This window comes from Lepus europaeus, chromosome 11 (assembly GCF_033115175.1).
Source record: "Lepus europaeus isolate LE1 chromosome 11, mLepTim1.pri, whole genome shotgun sequence".
NCBI classification, from domain to species: Eukaryota; Metazoa; Chordata; class Mammalia; order Lagomorpha; family Leporidae; genus Lepus; species Lepus europaeus.
In genome coordinates, this window is record NC_084837.1 from 72,614,832 (window position 1) to 72,633,852 (window position 19,021).

Here is a 19,021-nt window from a genome sequence, read left to right on the forward strand (position 1 = left end):
TTTCAAATAAATAAATAAATCTTTAAAGCAAACAAACAAAAATGTTTTTGCATAAGAATAGTAACTTTTCAGTAGCATCTAAGGGAAGTCAAAGATAAAGATGAAAGTTTGCCTTTGATAACCTAGTAGTATAAAGACTTAAACTGTAGGTATTCAATAAATGAGAGCTTCTTTCTTATTTTATAAATATTTGATTAGATCTTCACTAAAAGCACCTTACAGCTTAAAAACCATCACTGGATTCCAGTTTTTAGTTATTTCAGCAGGGAAAGGTAACTCTGATAATTTTTACTTGTTTGAGAATATGAACCTCTGATTGTTTTAAAATTCTAGGTCTCAATTTTGAACCATATGGACTGTCATTTTCATCATCTGGCTTCACTGGACGGCAGTCTCCTGCTGGCATTTCACTTGGTTCAGATGTGTCTGGGAATAGTGCTGACACAGGGCTGAAAGAGTAAGTTTCTTTCTTACTAATATTGAGAAAGCAGGAGTGTTCAAATATCTTTAAGCATTCCATTTGCCTTCTGCCTCTGCTCTTTTATCACCATCATGATTATTTGTTTGTTTTAGGATGACTTCCAAGAAATTTATTGTTCATTGTGCTTCATATAATTCAAAGGCTGAGACACATTTGTGACAGTATTTTTTATTGTAATAACTTAGAAGGATTCCTAAAAGCTAAATTTTATATGCATTGTTTTTTAGTTTGTATTTATTGCTTTCCATTGATATTGTACAGTATTTCCTTATTCTTTAAGAGCTTGCTTACCTTCCAAGACATCATAAGATGTATACAAGTCTTGGCTTATATTAATGTGTGTGTTCATTGCTGCTTGTACATTTTAAAAAAACATCAATTTATATTCTTGGACCTGGTGTTGTGGCATAGCAAGTTAAGCTGCCACCTGTGACATTGGCATCACATTTTGGAGTACGAATTCAAGTACTGACTGCTCTGCTTCCAATCCAACTCCCTGCTCATGTGTCTGGGAAGGCAGCAGAAGATTGTCCAGATATGTGGGTCCCTGCCACCCATGTGGGAGACACGGATGGAATTCTAGGCTCTTGGCTTCGACTTAGCCCAGACCTGGCTGTTGCAGCCATTTGGAGAGTGAACCAGCAGATGGAAGATTTATTTCTCTCTGTCCTTCCTCTTTCTGTCACTCCAACTTTCCAATAAATAAATAAATACTTAGAAAATTTTATTCAGTATATCAACCTACATTCCTCATAATATATTTGTGTCATTCTTCTGATTAATTCTTATCATTATTTCATTGGAAGAATTGGCAGATATAGAGATGAGCATAAAATAAGGCGATTGACTTCACCTGAGAAAGCTGAAGAAGGGATACAGTTTGCTCAAAACGTTTTCAAAGCTTTTTTCCAGCCACCTTGAAAATTGATAATCCGTTTAAGTGTCTTACTTCGAGCCACATTTCATCTTGTTAAGGTAGAATTTATTTTAGAAATATGGTTAAATTACTTTTGGATGCACGATTAAGTTTTTTTTTCCCAGAGGTTTATTTATTTATTTGAAAGACAGAGTTATAGAGAGGTAGAGGCAGAGAGAGGGAGAGAGGTCTTCCATCTGCTGGTTCACTCTCCACATGGCTGCAACAGCCGGAGCTCCTTCTGGTCTCCCATGCAGGTGCAGGGGCCCAAGGACCTGGGCCATCTTCTACCAAAGCCATAACAGAGAGCTGGATGGGAAGTGTAGCAGCTGGGACTCAACTGGCGCCCACATGGGATGCTGGCACTGCTGGCGGCCAGCTTTACCTGCTACACCCTAGCGCCAGCCCCTTGATTAAATTTTAAAGGTGGGATAATGTGTGGAAAGTGCATATTACAACTCAGTGCATAGTAAATGATTGTAAAATAGTAGCTGGCATTATTAATAACTGTCCTTAGCATCATTATTATCTTTATCCAAAACAGGGATTGGGAATGTCTGGCCTATGGGCCATATATGGGCCATATAATCATTTGCTCTGGCCCTGCCAAGGCCATTGCAGTTGCGATTGAAAATTCAATACATCTTTAGCAGGCTAATTTTTAAGTTGATAATTTTGTATGGCCTGTGAATGATGTTATAAATATCCAATGGCCCTTGGCAGAAAAAAAGGTTCCCACCTGTCATCCAAAAGCTGTGTTTAACAAGTAAAATTAGTGATCAGTCTGAATAATTTTGGCCAATGTACTAATCTGACAGTAAAGTAATAAAAATGGCTTTCTTGTTAGTGAAGGAACTTCACTTAAAAGAGTTAAAAAATGTTTTAAGTGATGGCAGCATTGTTGGAGTAAGTGTAATAAAATCTCAAAGATAACAACTTTGAAGAGTGACATTTGGATTTGGAGTTCATTTGGAGTTCTTTTTTTTATAATCAGAAGTTCCTAATTTTTTTATTTAAGATTTTTAAATTAATTTATTTGAAAATCAGAGTTACAGAGAGAGAAGGAGATATATAGAGAGACAGATCTTCCATCCACTGGTGCAGTCCCCAAATGGCTGCAATGGCCGGGGCTGGACCAAGCGTTCTGCTGCTTTCCCAGGCACATTAGCAAGAAGCTGGATTGGACGTGGAACATCCAGGACTCGAACCAGTGCCCACATGGGATGCCATCGTTGCATGGCATTAATCTGCTACACCACAATGCTGGCCCTTTGAATTCTTATACATTAAGAAGTCAGCCACTTTATTTTATGTTCATCCTTACATTTGTCTTTCTTCTAATGAGATGGTTATAAAATGTATTGCAAGAATGACACATATAGATGGTGAGGAATGTAGAATGATACGCTGAATGAAAAAGCCTAAGTTTAGATTCTTTTATCCTTTTTGTTTTCTGCTCTATTAACACCCTTGTTCTATTACCCTTACTTTTAATTTTGGTGCTGCAAGCATCAGAGGCAGATATGGGCTTTCGGATCTGTGATAGCAGAAGTCACAGCAGTTAAGTGCCCCAAACAGAGAATAAGGGACAAGGGAAGGAGAGACAGGAATCCTTCAAACCTAGAATGGAACTTGCGCTGCGCCTTTTAAAACAGCATCTGCTGTTTTAGTACTGAATTAGGAGGATGTGACAGGGCTGAGGGAATCCTGTACTGCGTGGGCCACCCTCAGGAAAATGGCATTGGCAACACTGGAAGAATTACATATGCTGTACCGTGAAATGGAACTTCTTTCCAAAAAGGACCACAGCTCAGACAGTATTTCACATTAGGAATCTATGTGGCAGTTGGCAGTGTGAACCAACTTTAGAATGGAAACATTTGCTCCTGTTCTGGTACACTGAGAAGTAGTAGCACGTCCAGTTTAGAATTTCTTACCTGTAAGCTCTGTTACTGGGCAGCATCCCACTTCAATGGGCATTCTTGGAGCTAAGTTAAAGAACACTCCTAATCTTTTAAAGGTTACTAGGTCAGAATTTCTATGTGTTTGAATGATCTGTTTAAAATAATATAAAGGCATATCATATAAAACTATGTATTATATAATAGTGTCAAAACCCAGAGGTGACTCATGTTTTAAAAATTACAGTATATTTTATTATCAATAAGAGGCATATTTTGTGTATGAAGTGCCTTTATGTTGTTCTTTTATGTGTTCTCCCACTTTTTGGACTGTATATGGTATATGATAGAAAATACAGTTGATGATAGGCAGAGCCAGAGCCTATGTAGGATTCCGGTGCCACAGGCATAGGCTTAGCCCACTACGTCACAGCGCCAGCCTTGGACACAAGTTTTTAAATGAGAAAAATTGAGACTATCTCTGGCTGTTTGAGCCTGTGCTTAGTTTTATTAGTCACTCTAGATTCATAGCTGTGTAACTTGTGGGACAATAGTGAGTCCCTATTTTTAATTTGGCCCTGACCTTTTTGCCTGGATGCCTTCTCTATAGCCTTTTTGTTCTGGACACCTGACTTCTGATCACTACTTTAATTCTTCAACTTAGGTATAAAAAAATTTCTAAACCCCATGCTTTATCCTAAAATCTTACTGTTTATTTTTATGGACCAAACCTCATTTCATTTTTATAAAAGTGTGTTTATGGGGCCGGTGCTATGGCTTAGCAGGTAAAGCTGCCACCTGCATTGCCAGCATCCCATACAAGCACCAGTTAGAGTCCTGGCTGCTCCGCTCCGCTTCGCTTCCAGCTCTCTGCTATGGCCTGGGAAAACAGTAGAAGATGGCCCAAGTCCTTGGGCCCCTGTATCCACGTGGGAGACCTGGAAGAAGCTCCTGGCTCCTCTTGGCTTTGGATTGGCGCAGCTCCAGCTGTTGTGGTCAATTAGGGAGTGAACCAGCAGATGGAAGACCTCTCTCTCTCTGTGTGCCTTTCTTTCTCTCTCTGTGTAACTCTGACTTTCAAATAAATAAATAAATCTTTTTTTAAAAAAGTGTATTCATAATAGTCGAAAATGTGGTGGCTGCTTTGCACTTTAAGAGTGCTTCTTGGATTAAAAGTGAATTTACACATAGGAGTGCATTTGAATGATGTTTTGCTTTCAGCAGTATTTTATTTGGTGAATTTATGTAGGTTTTTTTAAAAAAGAGATTTATTTATTTATTTGAAAGGCAGAGTAACAGAGAGGGAGAGTCAGAGAGTGAGAAATCTTCTGTCTGCTGGTTCAACCCCCAAATGGCTGCAATAGCCAGAGTTAGCCCCATCTGAAGCCAGAAATCAGGCACTTCTTCTGGGTTTCCCATGTGGGTGCAGGAGCCCAAGGACTTGGGCCATCTTCTGCTGCTTTCCCAGACACATTAGCAGGAAGCTGGATTGGAAGTGGAGCAGTTGGTACTCAAACTGGTACCCATATGGGATGCTGGCACTGCAGACAGCAGCTTTACCTGCTACACCACAGCACTGGCCCCATTTATGTAAAAGGTTTATAATTTCTTCAGGTAGCTAAGAAACTTAAGAATCATTTCTGATCTTCATCCCATCAGAATTAAAGGTGTTTTTTTAAAAAAGTGAATGAGTAAAGAACTGATTTATTTTTGTCCAACTTATTTAAGTGAAAATTAGTGACCTGAAAATTTTACCTTAGTCTAGAGAACTGCTGCCTCTAAATCATTTGGCTAGAGTGTAGGGGGAGGTTGACTGTGACGAAAATGAAGTCTAGAGATTTAGGCTTTACTTCTGACCATTTAGAGTTTAATGTGAAAGCTGTTCCTAAAAGGTCATGAACAGTGATGTATTTTTCAGTACCTCAACGTAGTGACTAATTAGCAGTTATTATTTAAATTGACTTGTATTCATTATTAATCTCCTTAGAACAAGCAGTTTGAAGCTGGAAGGTGTAAAGAAATTGTGGGGAAAAGAGGGCTACCTGCCCAAGAAGGAGAATAAAATTGGTGAAGAAACTGAAGCTCCTATTCCTCAGGAGACCACAATAATGGAGAGTGTGGATCAAGCTGTAACAAAAAAGGATCAATCTCAAGTCCTTACCCAGTCTAAAGAGGAGAAAGAAAAGCAGCTGTTGGCATCGTCATTGTTTGTTGGACTAGGATCGGAAAGTACAGTCAACTTGGTAAGTGATCAGTTATATCCCTTTAAGAATCTGTGTTCTCTGTTTATAAACAAAACTGACCCTAGAAAAGCTCCTGGCTCTCATCTGTCTACTTGGTGAGAGTTGGCTTCCCCAGCTTTCATTCCTCATTGTCTCTTAGCTCCAGTACTACTAGTGAGTGACACACCTTTTCTCTCCCTGAAACATAAAGTCCATTGAACTTGAAACAAAGATGTTCTCTTTGTTCCAGTTGACTAGTGCAAGGGTCAGGGTTCAAATGAAGTTACCAGTGTAACTGCGGGACTTCCACCTCTGTGGGTAGATGGGAGAGTTCTCGGAGGGGGGCTTAATTGAAGTGTTGTCAATAATAGTCAACAATATTGCTGTATTTTTGAAAAAATATGCTTCAAAATGGTATTTTTAATAATAAAAACTGAGAGTCATTTTAGAGGTATAACAATAAAATAGTTATATAAATTATGGTTTCAGAATACCATTCAGGCACTAAAAATGATAAATATTGCGGCCGGCGCCGTGGCTTAACAGGCTAATCCTCCGCCTTGCGGCACCGGCTAAAACTGAATGAAAAAAAATCTGTTTCCCTGTTTTTGGGGACCCTGAGTTCTGTGAGGAACTGTGTTGTAACTCAGATGACTTCATGCAGAATGTGGGGAAGCTAATGATGATGTCAAACAAACATGTGTGCTGTTACCCCCAGCTTCAGCTTTCCCTCTGTCCCTGGGCCAAAGCAAATGGGACTGGGACTAACCAGTGTGCTCCTTCTGTGTCGTGCCCTTCGTTAGAGCACTGCTCTTCTCCGGCAGTCCAGGGCCTTATTGATTTTTCTAGTGTTTGAGGTTCTCAGTCACATAGATCAAGGCTAAGTTGAAGTGTTTCATTTAAGCTGGCTTTTACTTTTAGGTCTCTGATCTGTTTTGAGTTAATCTTTTATGTACTGTAGTTCACTGTAAGGGTCAAGATTTATTTCAAAATTTATTATTTTTTTTTTACTTTTACTTTTATTTTTAAATACTTATTTGAAAGACAGAGCAACAGAAAGAGAAGGCGAGACAAAGTGAGATTTTTCATGTGCTAGTTTACTCCCCAATAGCCACAATCGTCAGGTCTGGGCCAGAATAGAGCCCATCCTGGCCATCCAGGTGAGTGGCAGGGGCCCAAGTTCTTGGGCCAGCTTCTGCTTTCTTCCTAGTTGAGTTAATAAAAAGCTGAATCAGAAGCAGAGCAGCTGGGACTCAAACTGGCACTGTGATTTGGGATGCTAACGTCATAAGTGGCGGCTTAACCTGCTGTGCCACAATGCTGGCCCCACCTTCTACCTTTTTATTTTGTCTTCATTTTCTAAAGATACTTTCTCTGGGTATGAAATGCTTTTCTTAAATACTTCTTTTTAGTTATTTAGTTTTAATTTTGTTTTTGAGAGGAAGAGAGATGGGGTGTGGTGGGGATGGGGTGGAGAGAGAGAGAGAGAAGGAGGGAGAAAGCAAGGAGAGGAGTGTAAGCACCCCCATCCAGTGGTTCACTCCTCAAATGCCTGCAATGGCTGGGACTGGGTCAGAGCTGGAGCCAGGAGCTGGGAATGCAGTCCAGGTCTGCCACACTTGTGTCATCACCACTGCCTCCCAGGGTCTGCATGAGCAGGAAACTGAAGTCAGGTACTGGAGCCAGAACTTGAACCCAGGAATTCTGATGGCAGGATATGGGTATATTAGCCACTAGGCTAAATGTTCCCCTTTACTTGAAGTATTTTAACAAAGATGTTACTACAGTGTCTTCTAGCCTGTCTAGCTCCTGATTAACAGCATATTGACTGGTGCAGAAGAACAGATCACTGGGGCTGGTACTGTGGTGCAGTGGCTTAAGCCACCACCTGCAGTGCCAGCATCCCATATGGGCATTGGTTTGAGTCCTCACTGTTCCACATCTGATCCAGCTTCCTGCTAATGCACCTTGGAAAGCAGTGGATGATGGCTCAAGTGCCTGGGCTACTGCCACCCATGTGGAAGACCTGGATGGAGTTCCTGCCTCATATCTGCAACCTTGCACAGCCGCAGCTGTTGCAGACATTTGGGGAGTGAACCAGCAGATGGAAGATCTTGTTATCTTTTTGGGTCTCCCCCTCTCTGTAACTCTGCCTTTCATATAAATAAATAAATCTTAAAAAAAAAAAAAAAGAATCATTAACCTTGAAGACACAGTAATGGAAACTATCCAAAATGAAAGAGAGAAGAAAGAACAGAGCAGTAGTGAGCCGAGGAACAGTACCAAGTAGTCTAATACACATCTTTGAGTCCTCTAACTACTGGGGAAAAAAATAAACGGAAATCCTTTATCCATCCCTGCCTGCCTTTCTCTTGTTTTTGTTCATCGGTTAATGGCATGTTAGTTCTTGTTAGATGGCTTCTGACTTGGGAGGTAAGAAACAAACTCAAATTTGGAACAAGTTGCTGGGGCTTGAGGGAATGGAGAGGGTACGAGAAGGGAACTAGAATTCTGGTTAACCAGTCATGAGAAGGCTGGCCCGGCAGTGTTGCCTACAGAGATTGGAGATGTGGACCGAGTAGTGCTGTTTGCTGCAGCGATTCTAGACAGAACTTCGGCAGGCAAGGGATCACTTTTACCACTGCTCTTACGTAGATTCACAGATCGTTCCTTAGAAGTTTAGATCAAGGATGGCAAATTTGTCTTCCTGTCTCCTGAGTCTGTGACACGCATTACCAGTCATGGAATTCTTTCCTGCTGAGTGTTCTATCGGCCCATGCCCATTGATTCTTGAAGTAAAACCCGTTTTTTTTTTTTTTTTTCCCCTGCTTATTAACTCATAGGCCATGAAATAAAATTATTATAGATTACTAAAACAGAATTGGGGACATTCTTATATTTATGGATAACTTCGATTTCTACAAGACACAGCTGGAAACTCAAAAAATGGCTAGATTTCTCACTGTTTCTAATGTCTCTCATAGTCTGAAATATAACAAGTTTTTAGAATTGTTCACAACTGACTTTTTGACCTTATTTCTTTCTCTGATTTTATGGGGTTTTAATGAGGAATAAGAATTAGCTAATAGCTCATAGTTCTATAGCTGTCAGAATTTTAGGGCTTAACATTTTGTTCAACTCTGATTTTTTGTTAATATGTGCTTGATAGAACATTAACAAGCAAGTTGCTCATTTGAAATTATAGAAGAATGTTTAACACGAATAGTAGAATTGTTTCTTTTTATGCTATCATTATGCTTTATTTTTATAGTTGGGAAAAGCAGATACTGTCTCTCACAAGTTCAGAAGGAAATCAAAAGTCAAGGAATCCAAAAGTGAAGAAACAGCCAGTGCTTACAATGTGACTTGTTCCTCCTTTGGTTCTTTGCCAAATGTGGCATATGAAGAAGATTATTTGAATACTTTGCAGGATAGAGGAGACAAAGAATTGAAGAAGTTTTCTCTCAGCTCAGAACTTTTGGATCCTGAGTCGTTGACAGAACTGCCCTTGGTTGAGAAACTCTCGAATTGCAACCTGTCTACACCGTCTTTGTTTGCTGATAACAACATGGAAATTTTTCACCCTTCTCAATGTACTACCGTCTTATTTGCCAAGGAAATCTCTTTAGCATCATCTTTGTTGGATGAAACTGCTGAATCCTTAAATTCAGATCGTATGGAGATCTGTGATAATGAAACCATATCAGTGTCTTCTCACAAAATTTGCAAAGATGACTGTTTATTGGTGGTCTGGTTAGTCACTAATAAGAGTAGTGCAGAATTGAAAAGTGCTAATTTAGAAATTTTTCCTACAGAAAATTTCAAGGTAAGAGAATGAATGGTTTGCCATTGCTACCTTAAATGGACTTACTTAGTGTTTCTGCTATTGATTCTTCTGATTTTTTAAAAAGAATTCTTTTTTTAAATTTTTTAAGATTTATTTATTTATTCAAAAGGCAAAGTTAGAGGCAGAGGCAGAGAGAGAGGAGAGAGAGTTCTTCCATCCATTGGTTCACTCCCCAAATGGCCACAATGGCTGGAGCTGGGCCAATCCAAAACCAGGAGCTTCTTCCAGGTCTCCCACGCAGGTGCAGGGGCCCAAGGACTTGGGCCATCTTCTATTGCTTTCCTAGGCCATAGCAGAGAGCTGGATTGGAAGTGGAGCAGCCGAGACTGACGCCCATATGGGATGGCCAGCACAAAGGTGACAGCTTTACCCACTGTGTACCATAGCGTCGGCCCCTTGATGTTTTATAAATTGCTTCCATATCCTTCTTATTTCCTCAATAGAAACAAGGAAAAAGTGGAAAGGATTTTTTTTTTTTAATTTTCATTTAGTGACAAATTATTCAAAAGAGATAAAGAAAGGAAGATAATACAGATTGTATTGGAGAAGGCCAGATATAAAGTGAATTTTTATAAAGCACAGTAAAGAATGATGGCTTTAAAAAAAAAAAAAAACTTATTTATTTGAAAGGCAGAGTTAGAGAGAGGCAGAGATAGAGTGAGGTCTTCCACCCACCAGTTCACTCCCTAAATAGCCACCACAGCCAGACCGGACTTGGGCCGATCCAAAGCCAGGAGCCAGGAGCTTCTTCCAGGTCTCCCACGAGAGTGTAGGGGCCCAAGGACTTAAGCCATTTTCTACTGCTTTCCCAGGCCATAGCAGAGAGCTGGATTGGAAGTGGAGCAGCTGGGACTCGAACCGGCGCCCATATGGGATGCCGGCATTGCAGGCGGTAGCTTTACCTGCTACGCCACTGCGCTGGCCCTCCTCCAAGGGACTGCTGTTGTGGTTTTTGGAAGTATGTTAATTTTTTTTGTCATGTGTATGTCGTTGGTGGATATAATGAGATTTGACCAGTATATCCATTTTTCACAAAACTGACCCAGTTTCTTCTGTGAGTTAGAATGTATTGAATAAGGCGTTGTATGAGTCACTGGCCAGGACAGAAGCTCCTGACTGGATGTACATTAGAATCACCTGTGGAACTTAAAAAACAAAATGAACCCAAACCCAGTCACATTGCTTGAACTCGAGCCCTATACCTTGAGTAAAGCTTGGAGAATGCAAGGGGAAGGCATCATCTGTCTTGTTTTTTTAAACTCCTCTAGCTTCAGAAATCTGGTGCCATCCAGGCTTGAGAACCACTGGCTAATATTTTGTAATCTTTTTAAAAAAATTATACAGAGATTTTAAATGTAATGCCAGGAGCCTGTGCTGTGGCTGCAGTGCTAGCATCCCACATGGGTGCCCATCTGAGTCCTGGCTGCACTGCTTCTGATCCAGCTCCCTACAAGTGTGCCTGGGAGGGCAGCAGAGGATGGCCCAGGTGCTTGGACCCCTTCCCCCACGTAGGAGACCTGGGGGAAGCTCTTGATTCCTGGCTTTAGCCTAGCTCCATCCTGATTATTGCATCATTTGGGAAGTGAACTGGAGGATGGAGGATCTCTCCCTCTCTCTCTGTTTCTCCTGCAAAATCATATTATATCTCTTTAAGAAAAAATAAATAATTGTAATGCCAGTTGTTACATAATTTTGACCTGTGTACTTTGTTAATTATCTATGCTGATGAATCTTTGTTTGTTTGTTTGAAGGTTTTTATTTAATGAATACAAATTTTCATATGTACAGCTTTTGGGATATAGTGTTTCTTCCCCCTATACCCGCACTCCCACCTGCACTCCCATACCACCTCCTACTCCCTCTCCCATTCCATTTTCCATTAAGATTCATTTTTAATTTACTTTATGTACAGAAGACCAACTGTTTACTAAGGAGAGATTTCAACTATTTGCACCCACACAGGCACACAAAGTATAAAGTACAGTTTGAAGACAAGTTTTACCATTAATTTTCATAGTACAACTCATTAAGGACAGAGGTCCAGCATAGGGAGCAAGTGCACAGTGACGCCTGTTGTTGGTTTAACAGTTGACACTCTTATTTATGATGTCATTGATCACCCAAGTGAGTGAAGTGGTAGTCACCTTATAATACAGTTTGCCATTAACTTATATTACATTAAATTAATAAATTAATAAAGTTAAATATAAAATTGGTATTTATATAGGAGCCTGTCTTGATCCCTTCTTCAATATTTTTGTTTACAGATCACTGAGCAACCTGAATGCTGTTTGCCTATCACGGAAGCAGAAAATACCAAAATCTTTCAATACAGTGTGCAGATGGAGAAACCTTTTATGCAAGGGAACCTTTGTGGTTTTGTAAATTATCAAATGGTGGACACTATTTCTGCTCAGTTGGAATTTTCTATGAACTTATCACTATTAGATTTCATTAGGTAAGTACTTTCTGGAATAGTAATTCAAGTTGTTCATTCATTAAGTCTTTTTTCTGGACAGAGGCACTGTTGTAGGTGCCAAGGAGAACAGCAATTAACCCAAGACTCATTGTTGACCTTCAGGGAGCTTCTAGTCTAGGGCAGAGACATTGAACAACCACATAAATACATATGGAGTTGCAAATTATGCCATAAGATAAAATTAAATGATATATTCAGAGATTATAATGTGAGACCCAACTTAGGTCTAGGTTGGTTGATGATCTGGAAGAGCTGAGAGAAAGTGATTTTTAAGCTGAAATAACTTCACAGATCCTGCTTGACTCTCTTTTTAAGCTTTTAAATTTCTCTCATTTGTATTTTATTCATTTGACTAATTCTTTAATAAAATCTGTTATACTTTAGAGAACTGTAATAAAGTTACTCACCATAGTTATTAAACATACGGTAAGTTTTACATTATTCTAGGTGTTACCAAAGTAATTAAAAGTGGCGTCTTCACACTTCAGCTCTCATTTAGTTTTTTTTTTTAAGAGTTATTTATTTATTTGAAAGAAGAAGGGGGATGAAATGTGCTGAACCAAAATCCAGAGTCACATCTTGTGGATGGTTGATTACAAAAGCCTTTTGGAGGCCAGCGCCGCGGCTCACATGGCTAATCCTCCGCCTGTGGCGCCTACACCCCGGGTTCTAGTCCCGGTTGGGGCGCCGGATTCTGTCCCGGTTGCTCCTCTTCCAGTCCAGCTCTCTGCTGTGGCCCGGGAATGCAGTGGAAGATGACCCAAGTGCTTGGGCCCTGCACCCGCATGGGAGACCAGGAGGAAGCACCTGGCTTCTGGCTTCAGATCGACGCAGCGTGCCGGCCGTGGCGGCCATTTGGGGGGTGAACCAATGGAAGGAAGACCTTTCTCTCTGTCTCTCTCTCTCACTGTCTAACTCTGCCTGTCCAAAAAAAAAAAAAAAAAAAAAAAAGCACAATATATACAACACAGTTATATATATAGTATAATATATATATATAATATATATACACACAGTTCTGTGCATATTAATTAAATTCTCTATACCTATAAAAAATCTCTGCCTTGATTATGCATAACCAATATGTTATGTAAACCAATACATACGCTAAAAATCAAATACTATGGAAAAATATAAATATGAAGGCTTTCTGTATTTCGACCCCCTGAGTCACCAGATGTTAACTGTTTGATCTTTATAGTCTTGTGAACCAATTTTTAAAAAAGTTATCTATTAGAGAAACAGAGCTCCCATCTCCTGCTTCACTCTCCAAATGTCTGCAGCAGCTGGGGCTGGGCAGAGGCTGAAGCTGAGAATTGGGAGTGCAAGGTCTCCCACATGTGTGGCAAAAACTCAATTATCTGAGCCATCAGCTTTGCCTCCCTTGGGCTGCAGTGGCAGGACACTGGAATCAGGAACTGGGAATTGCCCATTGGATGTGGGTATCTTAACCTGCTAGATGAAATGCCTACTCCTCTTGAACTGCCTAAAAACTGTATTTGTTAAAATACTTTCTCTTGGTTTAATTTGCTAATAAAGCTACATTATTTTAAAATTTATTTGAAAAAGTGATACAGAGAGAGGTCTTACGCTTGCTGGTTCACCCCCCTAATGGCTGCAACAGCTGGGGTTGGGCCAGGCTGAAGCCAGGAATCAGGAACTCCATCCAGGTCTTCTGTGTAGGTGGCAGGGACTCAGGTACTTGAACCATCATTCGCTGCTTTTCAGGCACATTAGCAGGAAGCTGGATAAGAAGCAGAGTAGCTAGGACTCAAACCTGATCTCCAGTGTGGTATGCAGACATCTGAGGTGGTAGTTTGACTCGCCTGCCCCAGATGTATATTTTCATATGTATAGAATTTTAAGTGATTTTAATAGAGTGTGTCAATCATCCCCAAATCCAAAGTATACATGAAAGAAAAGTTTTATATTATCTTTGAATGATTCATGAAATTACTTGATAAAAATTGTCCTGGGATGACTAATACTCAGAAAAGAAAGAACTGAGTGATTTATTGAAAAGGCATTTGCAATTTAGTAATATCTCCTACTTTCAGTATTTTTATCAGGTTGGAGGATGATATTAAGTATTTCCAATTATATTTGGCTTAAAATCATAAATTTTGTGGGACTTGGATTTACAATGACTATGTTTTGTTCCCGTGAGTCATTTGAAATGTATTTGTTTATAATCATTTCATTCTTTTGGACATAAATCTAATTTTTAAAATTATTTTCAGACCATTAAAAATCTCAACTGAAGACTTTGGCAAACTCTGGTTATCCTTTGCAAATGATGTGAAGCAAAATGTGAAAATGTCAGACTCTCAAGCTGCTCTGCCTTCTACCCTAGAAACCCTGGAACAGAAACTAAGACTTCATGTTGTTGACATTATAGGTTTGTAGAGTTATGAAAAGGCAACCCTGTGTTTGTGGGAGCTGTCTCAGAATCAGAACACAAATCAACTCTTAGAAGTGTCATATTTCTTAGATTGTGTTTCCTTTTATCACAGATGAATGTGATTTTCAGAATATATTCTAAAGGTTTTAACTGTGTACTTCAGTGGCGTTAAGTACACGCACATTGTTGTGCAGCCATCACTGCATGTATCTCTAGAACGTTTTCATCCTCCCTATCTGAAACTCTGTTACCTGTTGAACACTAACTCTCCAATTGCCCTTTCTCCCCAGCCCGGGTAACTATCATACCCCTTTTTATCTCTGACTTTGACTCTTTTAGATTCCTTATAAAAGTGGAATTCTTTACTGTTTGTCCTCTTGTGTCTGGCTTATTCCTGGCTTGTGTCTGGCTTATTTCACTTATCATAGCATCTTTAAGGTTGGTTCATGTTAAAGCATGTGTTAGAATTTTCCTCCTCCTTCAGCCTGAATACTTTATGAACATACTACGTTTTGATTATCCATTCGTCATTGGACAATTAAGTTACTTCCACTTTTTGACTGTTGTTTATGATGGTCCTTTGAACGTGGGCCTACTTTCAGTTCTTTTGGTTATATACCTGAAGTGGAATTGTCAGATCATATGTCAATTTCATATCTAATTTTTTGAGAAACTTTTGCTGTATCATTTTCACAGCAACTGTACCATTTTATATTCCTATGAGAAATCCACAAAAGGGTTCTAGTTTTTCTACATCTCTATCACACTGGTTATTTTCTGATTTTTTTATTTGCATGACCCTAGTGATTAGTGATGTTGAGCATCTTTTCATGTCTTTAGTGGCCAGATGTGTATCTTCTTGGAGGAATGTTTATTAAAGTCCATTCATATTGAATATTTTTTCATTTTTGTTTGATTGCAGGCAATGAAGGGCTATTGGCCTGTCAGCTGCTCCCATCCACCCCCTGCCTCGTGCATTGCCGAGTGTATGCTGATATATTAGCCCTGTGGTTCAGATCTTCCTGCTCTACTCTTCCGGACTACTTACTCTATCAGTGTCAGAAGGTGATAGAGGGATCCTAGCAGAAGCTCTGCTTAATTTTACTTTATCAAGATAAATGGTTTACATAGATAAACTTATTTACCAAAGTAAAAATAACTCATGGTACTTCTAATGAAAGTGGGGATTATTGCAAGTTATGGTTTGTGGTTTTCTTTTTGATTCTTGGTCAAGAAAGATCCCCAAGAAACTGTATCCCTAACCTTTTACTCAGGATTGTACAGTATGTTTAGGTCCCAAAAAAGTGACCTAAGCTTCTGTTATAAACTGCTAATGATTTATGTATCATTTAGTGTAGAGGGACTAAAAATATTTATTTTGTTATAAATAATTTTATAGCAAGTTTGCTCTAGCACTAGCTAATTTGTAGTAAAGCCAAGTTTCAGTTCTCAGCATTAAAAGAGGGGAAACATGAAATTGATACTTGTAAACCTAATTTGTATTTGACTTTGGGAATACAGCGTGATTTTTGTAGGCAGGTCAGTAGTTCCAGTTGTTTCCCTTAGATCAATGTTGAATTGAGTTATCATAGTAAATGCTGACAGTTGTAGGAGATCTGTGAGCATGCTGGATATTGGGAAGATCTAATCTGTGATGTATTTCTTCTTAGAGGTAATTTGTTATATATAATTCCAGAAAATTTGGCTATAAAATTGGTCTGTTTTCCACTTGCTTTATTTTTAAATTTAAAGTATACTTATTTTAAAAATTCTGAAAAATTTATAAAACATTATTGTATAGAGACAAACCCATAAGAGCACACTAAATGAAAGCAAACAGATAAAGAACTTTTTAGTTATGACAAACAAATATCTTAACTCCATTACAATATAGGTCCTTTTGGCAAATTAAAATTTGTGACTAGAATCTGAATGGTAAAACAATCTTTCCTGGCTTTTGAATCCTCACTTAACAGATACAGCTGAAACAGTGAGTAGGTATACTGATTGCACAGGTTCTTGAGCAAAATAAAATCATTTTCTTGTATGGTTCTACCTATATGGCCTCTGCCAGAACTGTTCTCAGTAAAAGAAGAGGATGTGCCTGATATGAATGATGGACCAAAATCTTGAGATTGTAGATTAACTGAAATAGTGTTTTATAAAACCTTATGGTGCTGTGGAAAATATTTGTTATTTCACTTTTTCTGATGCTTCACCATGGAGATTATTCAGGTAATACAATTTTAAGTCATTGCAGTTAGTACTCTGGCTAGTTAGTACTGTTTATCACCCAGGTTAGGAATTCTGGCTTGATGTTGTCACATCAATCATAGATGATGAATATGCTAAGGGGATTCCCCAGAGCTGATAGATGTCATTTCATTAATATTTTGTGTCTAGAGTATTCATCTCTAAAAACAAAAGCAGTATTTTTTCTTGGTTAATTTTTAAGTTATTCATTTTTTAAAAAGTAACATCTTGTTAGTTGCATTCTTTTAAGAACATACAGTGAAACTTTGCTGCCAGAGCAATAAATGATGGGAATTACCTGCATGATAGGTTCCTCCTTTTGGACAGAAATTCAGACTTACCCTCAAACTCCCACAGTGGTGAAGGGACTGTGCTGACTTGGGGGACATGGTGGACACTGGTATCTAGCCTCATCAGCTTCCTCTCTATTCCTACCTCTGTCAGCAGCACACCCCGCCCCTCACCTGATTGTTGTTACTCTGACAAAAAGAAAGGAATTACCCTTTCACTTTGCACAGGAATGCAGCGTTTGGCAAAGGAGGTGCTCTAGTTTTTTTGTGGCCTTATTTCCATGTGTTTGCCTGGTCACTCAGGCTAGTTTGAGTGTGGCGTGATGGGGGTAGATGCCTCGCAAGCACATGGACAGAGATTACAGTGAGCTTTCTGCTGCTTTGTTGTCAGGGTGTATTCACCAGTGGCAGCAGCAGTTGTCATGAGAGACACACTTGGCCTACGGAGATGGAGATATATAATGGTGGGAAATGTGTATTGTTAGGTTAAGGCTGGGAGCATGATTTTGGGTCTGCCAAAGGGAACATGGTGTCACTTTTGTTCTTTATGAACCTGCTAAATAAAAATTTACACAACAAGATTTCTACTGAACTGTTTAGTAGAATGTTTACAATTTTTATATTTTTATGATTTTAAAAGTAATAGATAAGCATAGCTTTTAAAGAACTTCAGAGCAGTATATATTCTGCCTAAATTCGTTGAATGTTTTAAGTTCTAAATCAGGCATCACCACCTTTTTTTTTTTTTTTTCTTTTGCATCGTGGGAGATGTGGCTATAAACTGGAGACTGTTGTGGTTAGACTCATTCTCTTCACCTTGAGTCATAATTTAGTAGTGAAGGGGCGACTTCTGGGAAATGGGATCTGTGAAAAGGGTGCTCAACTGTGAGTTTTGTGCCAGGCATCTTTGCTGAGAATTGAGTTGGCAACAACTGTCAACGTAGGGGAATATAAGGGCAGACAGGAGAGCCTTCCTGGGGAGGCAGGCAGGTCCGAGGTGAGAGCTGGCAAGTCAGCCGTGAGTTAGGGTCCTGCCGGAGGAAATCCGGTAGCAGCTGAGCAGTTTGAGTGCTCATGTGCCAAGCGTACCAAGCACAGCATACGCTCTGCAGAGGAGCATTATTTTAAACAATAATCTGCTATTGTCCACCGAAAGTTTATTTGTGGTAAAAGTGCAGTTTTTTTCTTTATTTCATGTCACTAATATTTTAAACTATTGAGCTATTTGTCTTATATTTTTATGGATATATGTGGTCTTTGTCTCATGATGGTGAGCCACTGAAAGTGCACTGAAACTGTTCATGTGTCTTTAATATATTTTGCGGTGTTGAAGTTCTAGGAGAAAAATGAAGTGAATAACAATTGAATAGGCATTTATTACCTACTTTGGGGGTTGAATTCTGTAACTTGAAAAAGTTCAGTTGAATGTGTAATAAATTCAAAGTGATCTATACTTGTCTTTTGTCTCTGTCATTTATTATCTAAATTTTTCAATAACACCACTTAATCAACAGTCTAATTTAATCAAGCATTAGCTAAGACAAAAGCAGTTGGAATGGGATGAGAAGTATGTACTCATACAGCCCCAAAAGTCTGATGTCATTGGTTAAAAGTAAAGATACTGCTGTTTCTGTGTGATTGTCTAAACTCTGGGAGCTTCTGACAGAGTGTGGATTGATTTTCACTATGCCTGTTCTTATCCTCCACTTTCATCCTAGTCTGACCAGAGCATTCAAAGTGGAGTGTTCTGGGCCGGTGCCGTGGCCCACTTGGTTAATCCTCTGCCTGTGGCGCTGGCATCCCATATGAGCACCGGGTTCTAGTCCCAATTGCTCCTCTTCCAGTAGGGCAGTGGAGGATGGCCCAAGTGCTTGGGCCCCTGCACCCGCATGGGAGACAGGGAGGAAGCACCTGGCTCCTGGCTTTAGATGGGTGCAGCGCCGGGTATAGCAGCCATTTGAGGGGTGAACCAAGGGAAGGAAGACCTTTCTCTCTGTCTCTCTCTCTCTCTCACTGTCTAACTCTGTCAAATAAAAACAATAAAAATAAAAAATAAAAAGTAAATGGAGTGTTCTGCATCTATAATGTCCTTTCTTTACAGATGCCCCAAGGTGCAAGAAACACAGTAAGTCCATTATAAACTTAGTGAGCAAATAGAGCAGAAACGGAGACTAAGTCCCACTGACTAGGCGTTTTGTTGGATACAGCTTATAGCAGGGAAGATGTTCTGA

The 19,021-nt window shown here is 39.4% G+C and overlaps 1 protein-coding gene across 1 annotated transcript in view; it reads left to right on the plus strand.

The window, feature by feature from the left end:
- Window positions 1-18,245, plus strand: part of AP4E1 (adaptor related protein complex 4 subunit epsilon 1) — an 81,160-nt gene extending 62,915 nt beyond the window's left edge. Inside the window, exons 16-21 of the mRNA XM_062205911.1 lie at window positions 334-457; window positions 5,286-5,541; window positions 8,792-9,346; window positions 11,635-11,825; window positions 14,087-14,244; window positions 15,170-18,245. Coding sequence (XP_062061895.1) covers window positions 334-457; window positions 5,286-5,541; window positions 8,792-9,346; window positions 11,635-11,825; window positions 14,087-14,244; window positions 15,170-15,330 — 1,445 coding nt within the window. The 3' untranslated portion in view covers window positions 15,331-18,245. The remainder of the gene's footprint in view (window positions 1-333; window positions 458-5,285; window positions 5,542-8,791; window positions 9,347-11,634; window positions 11,826-14,086; window positions 14,245-15,169) is intronic.
- The last annotated feature ends 776 nt before the right edge of the window (window positions 18,246-19,021 follow it).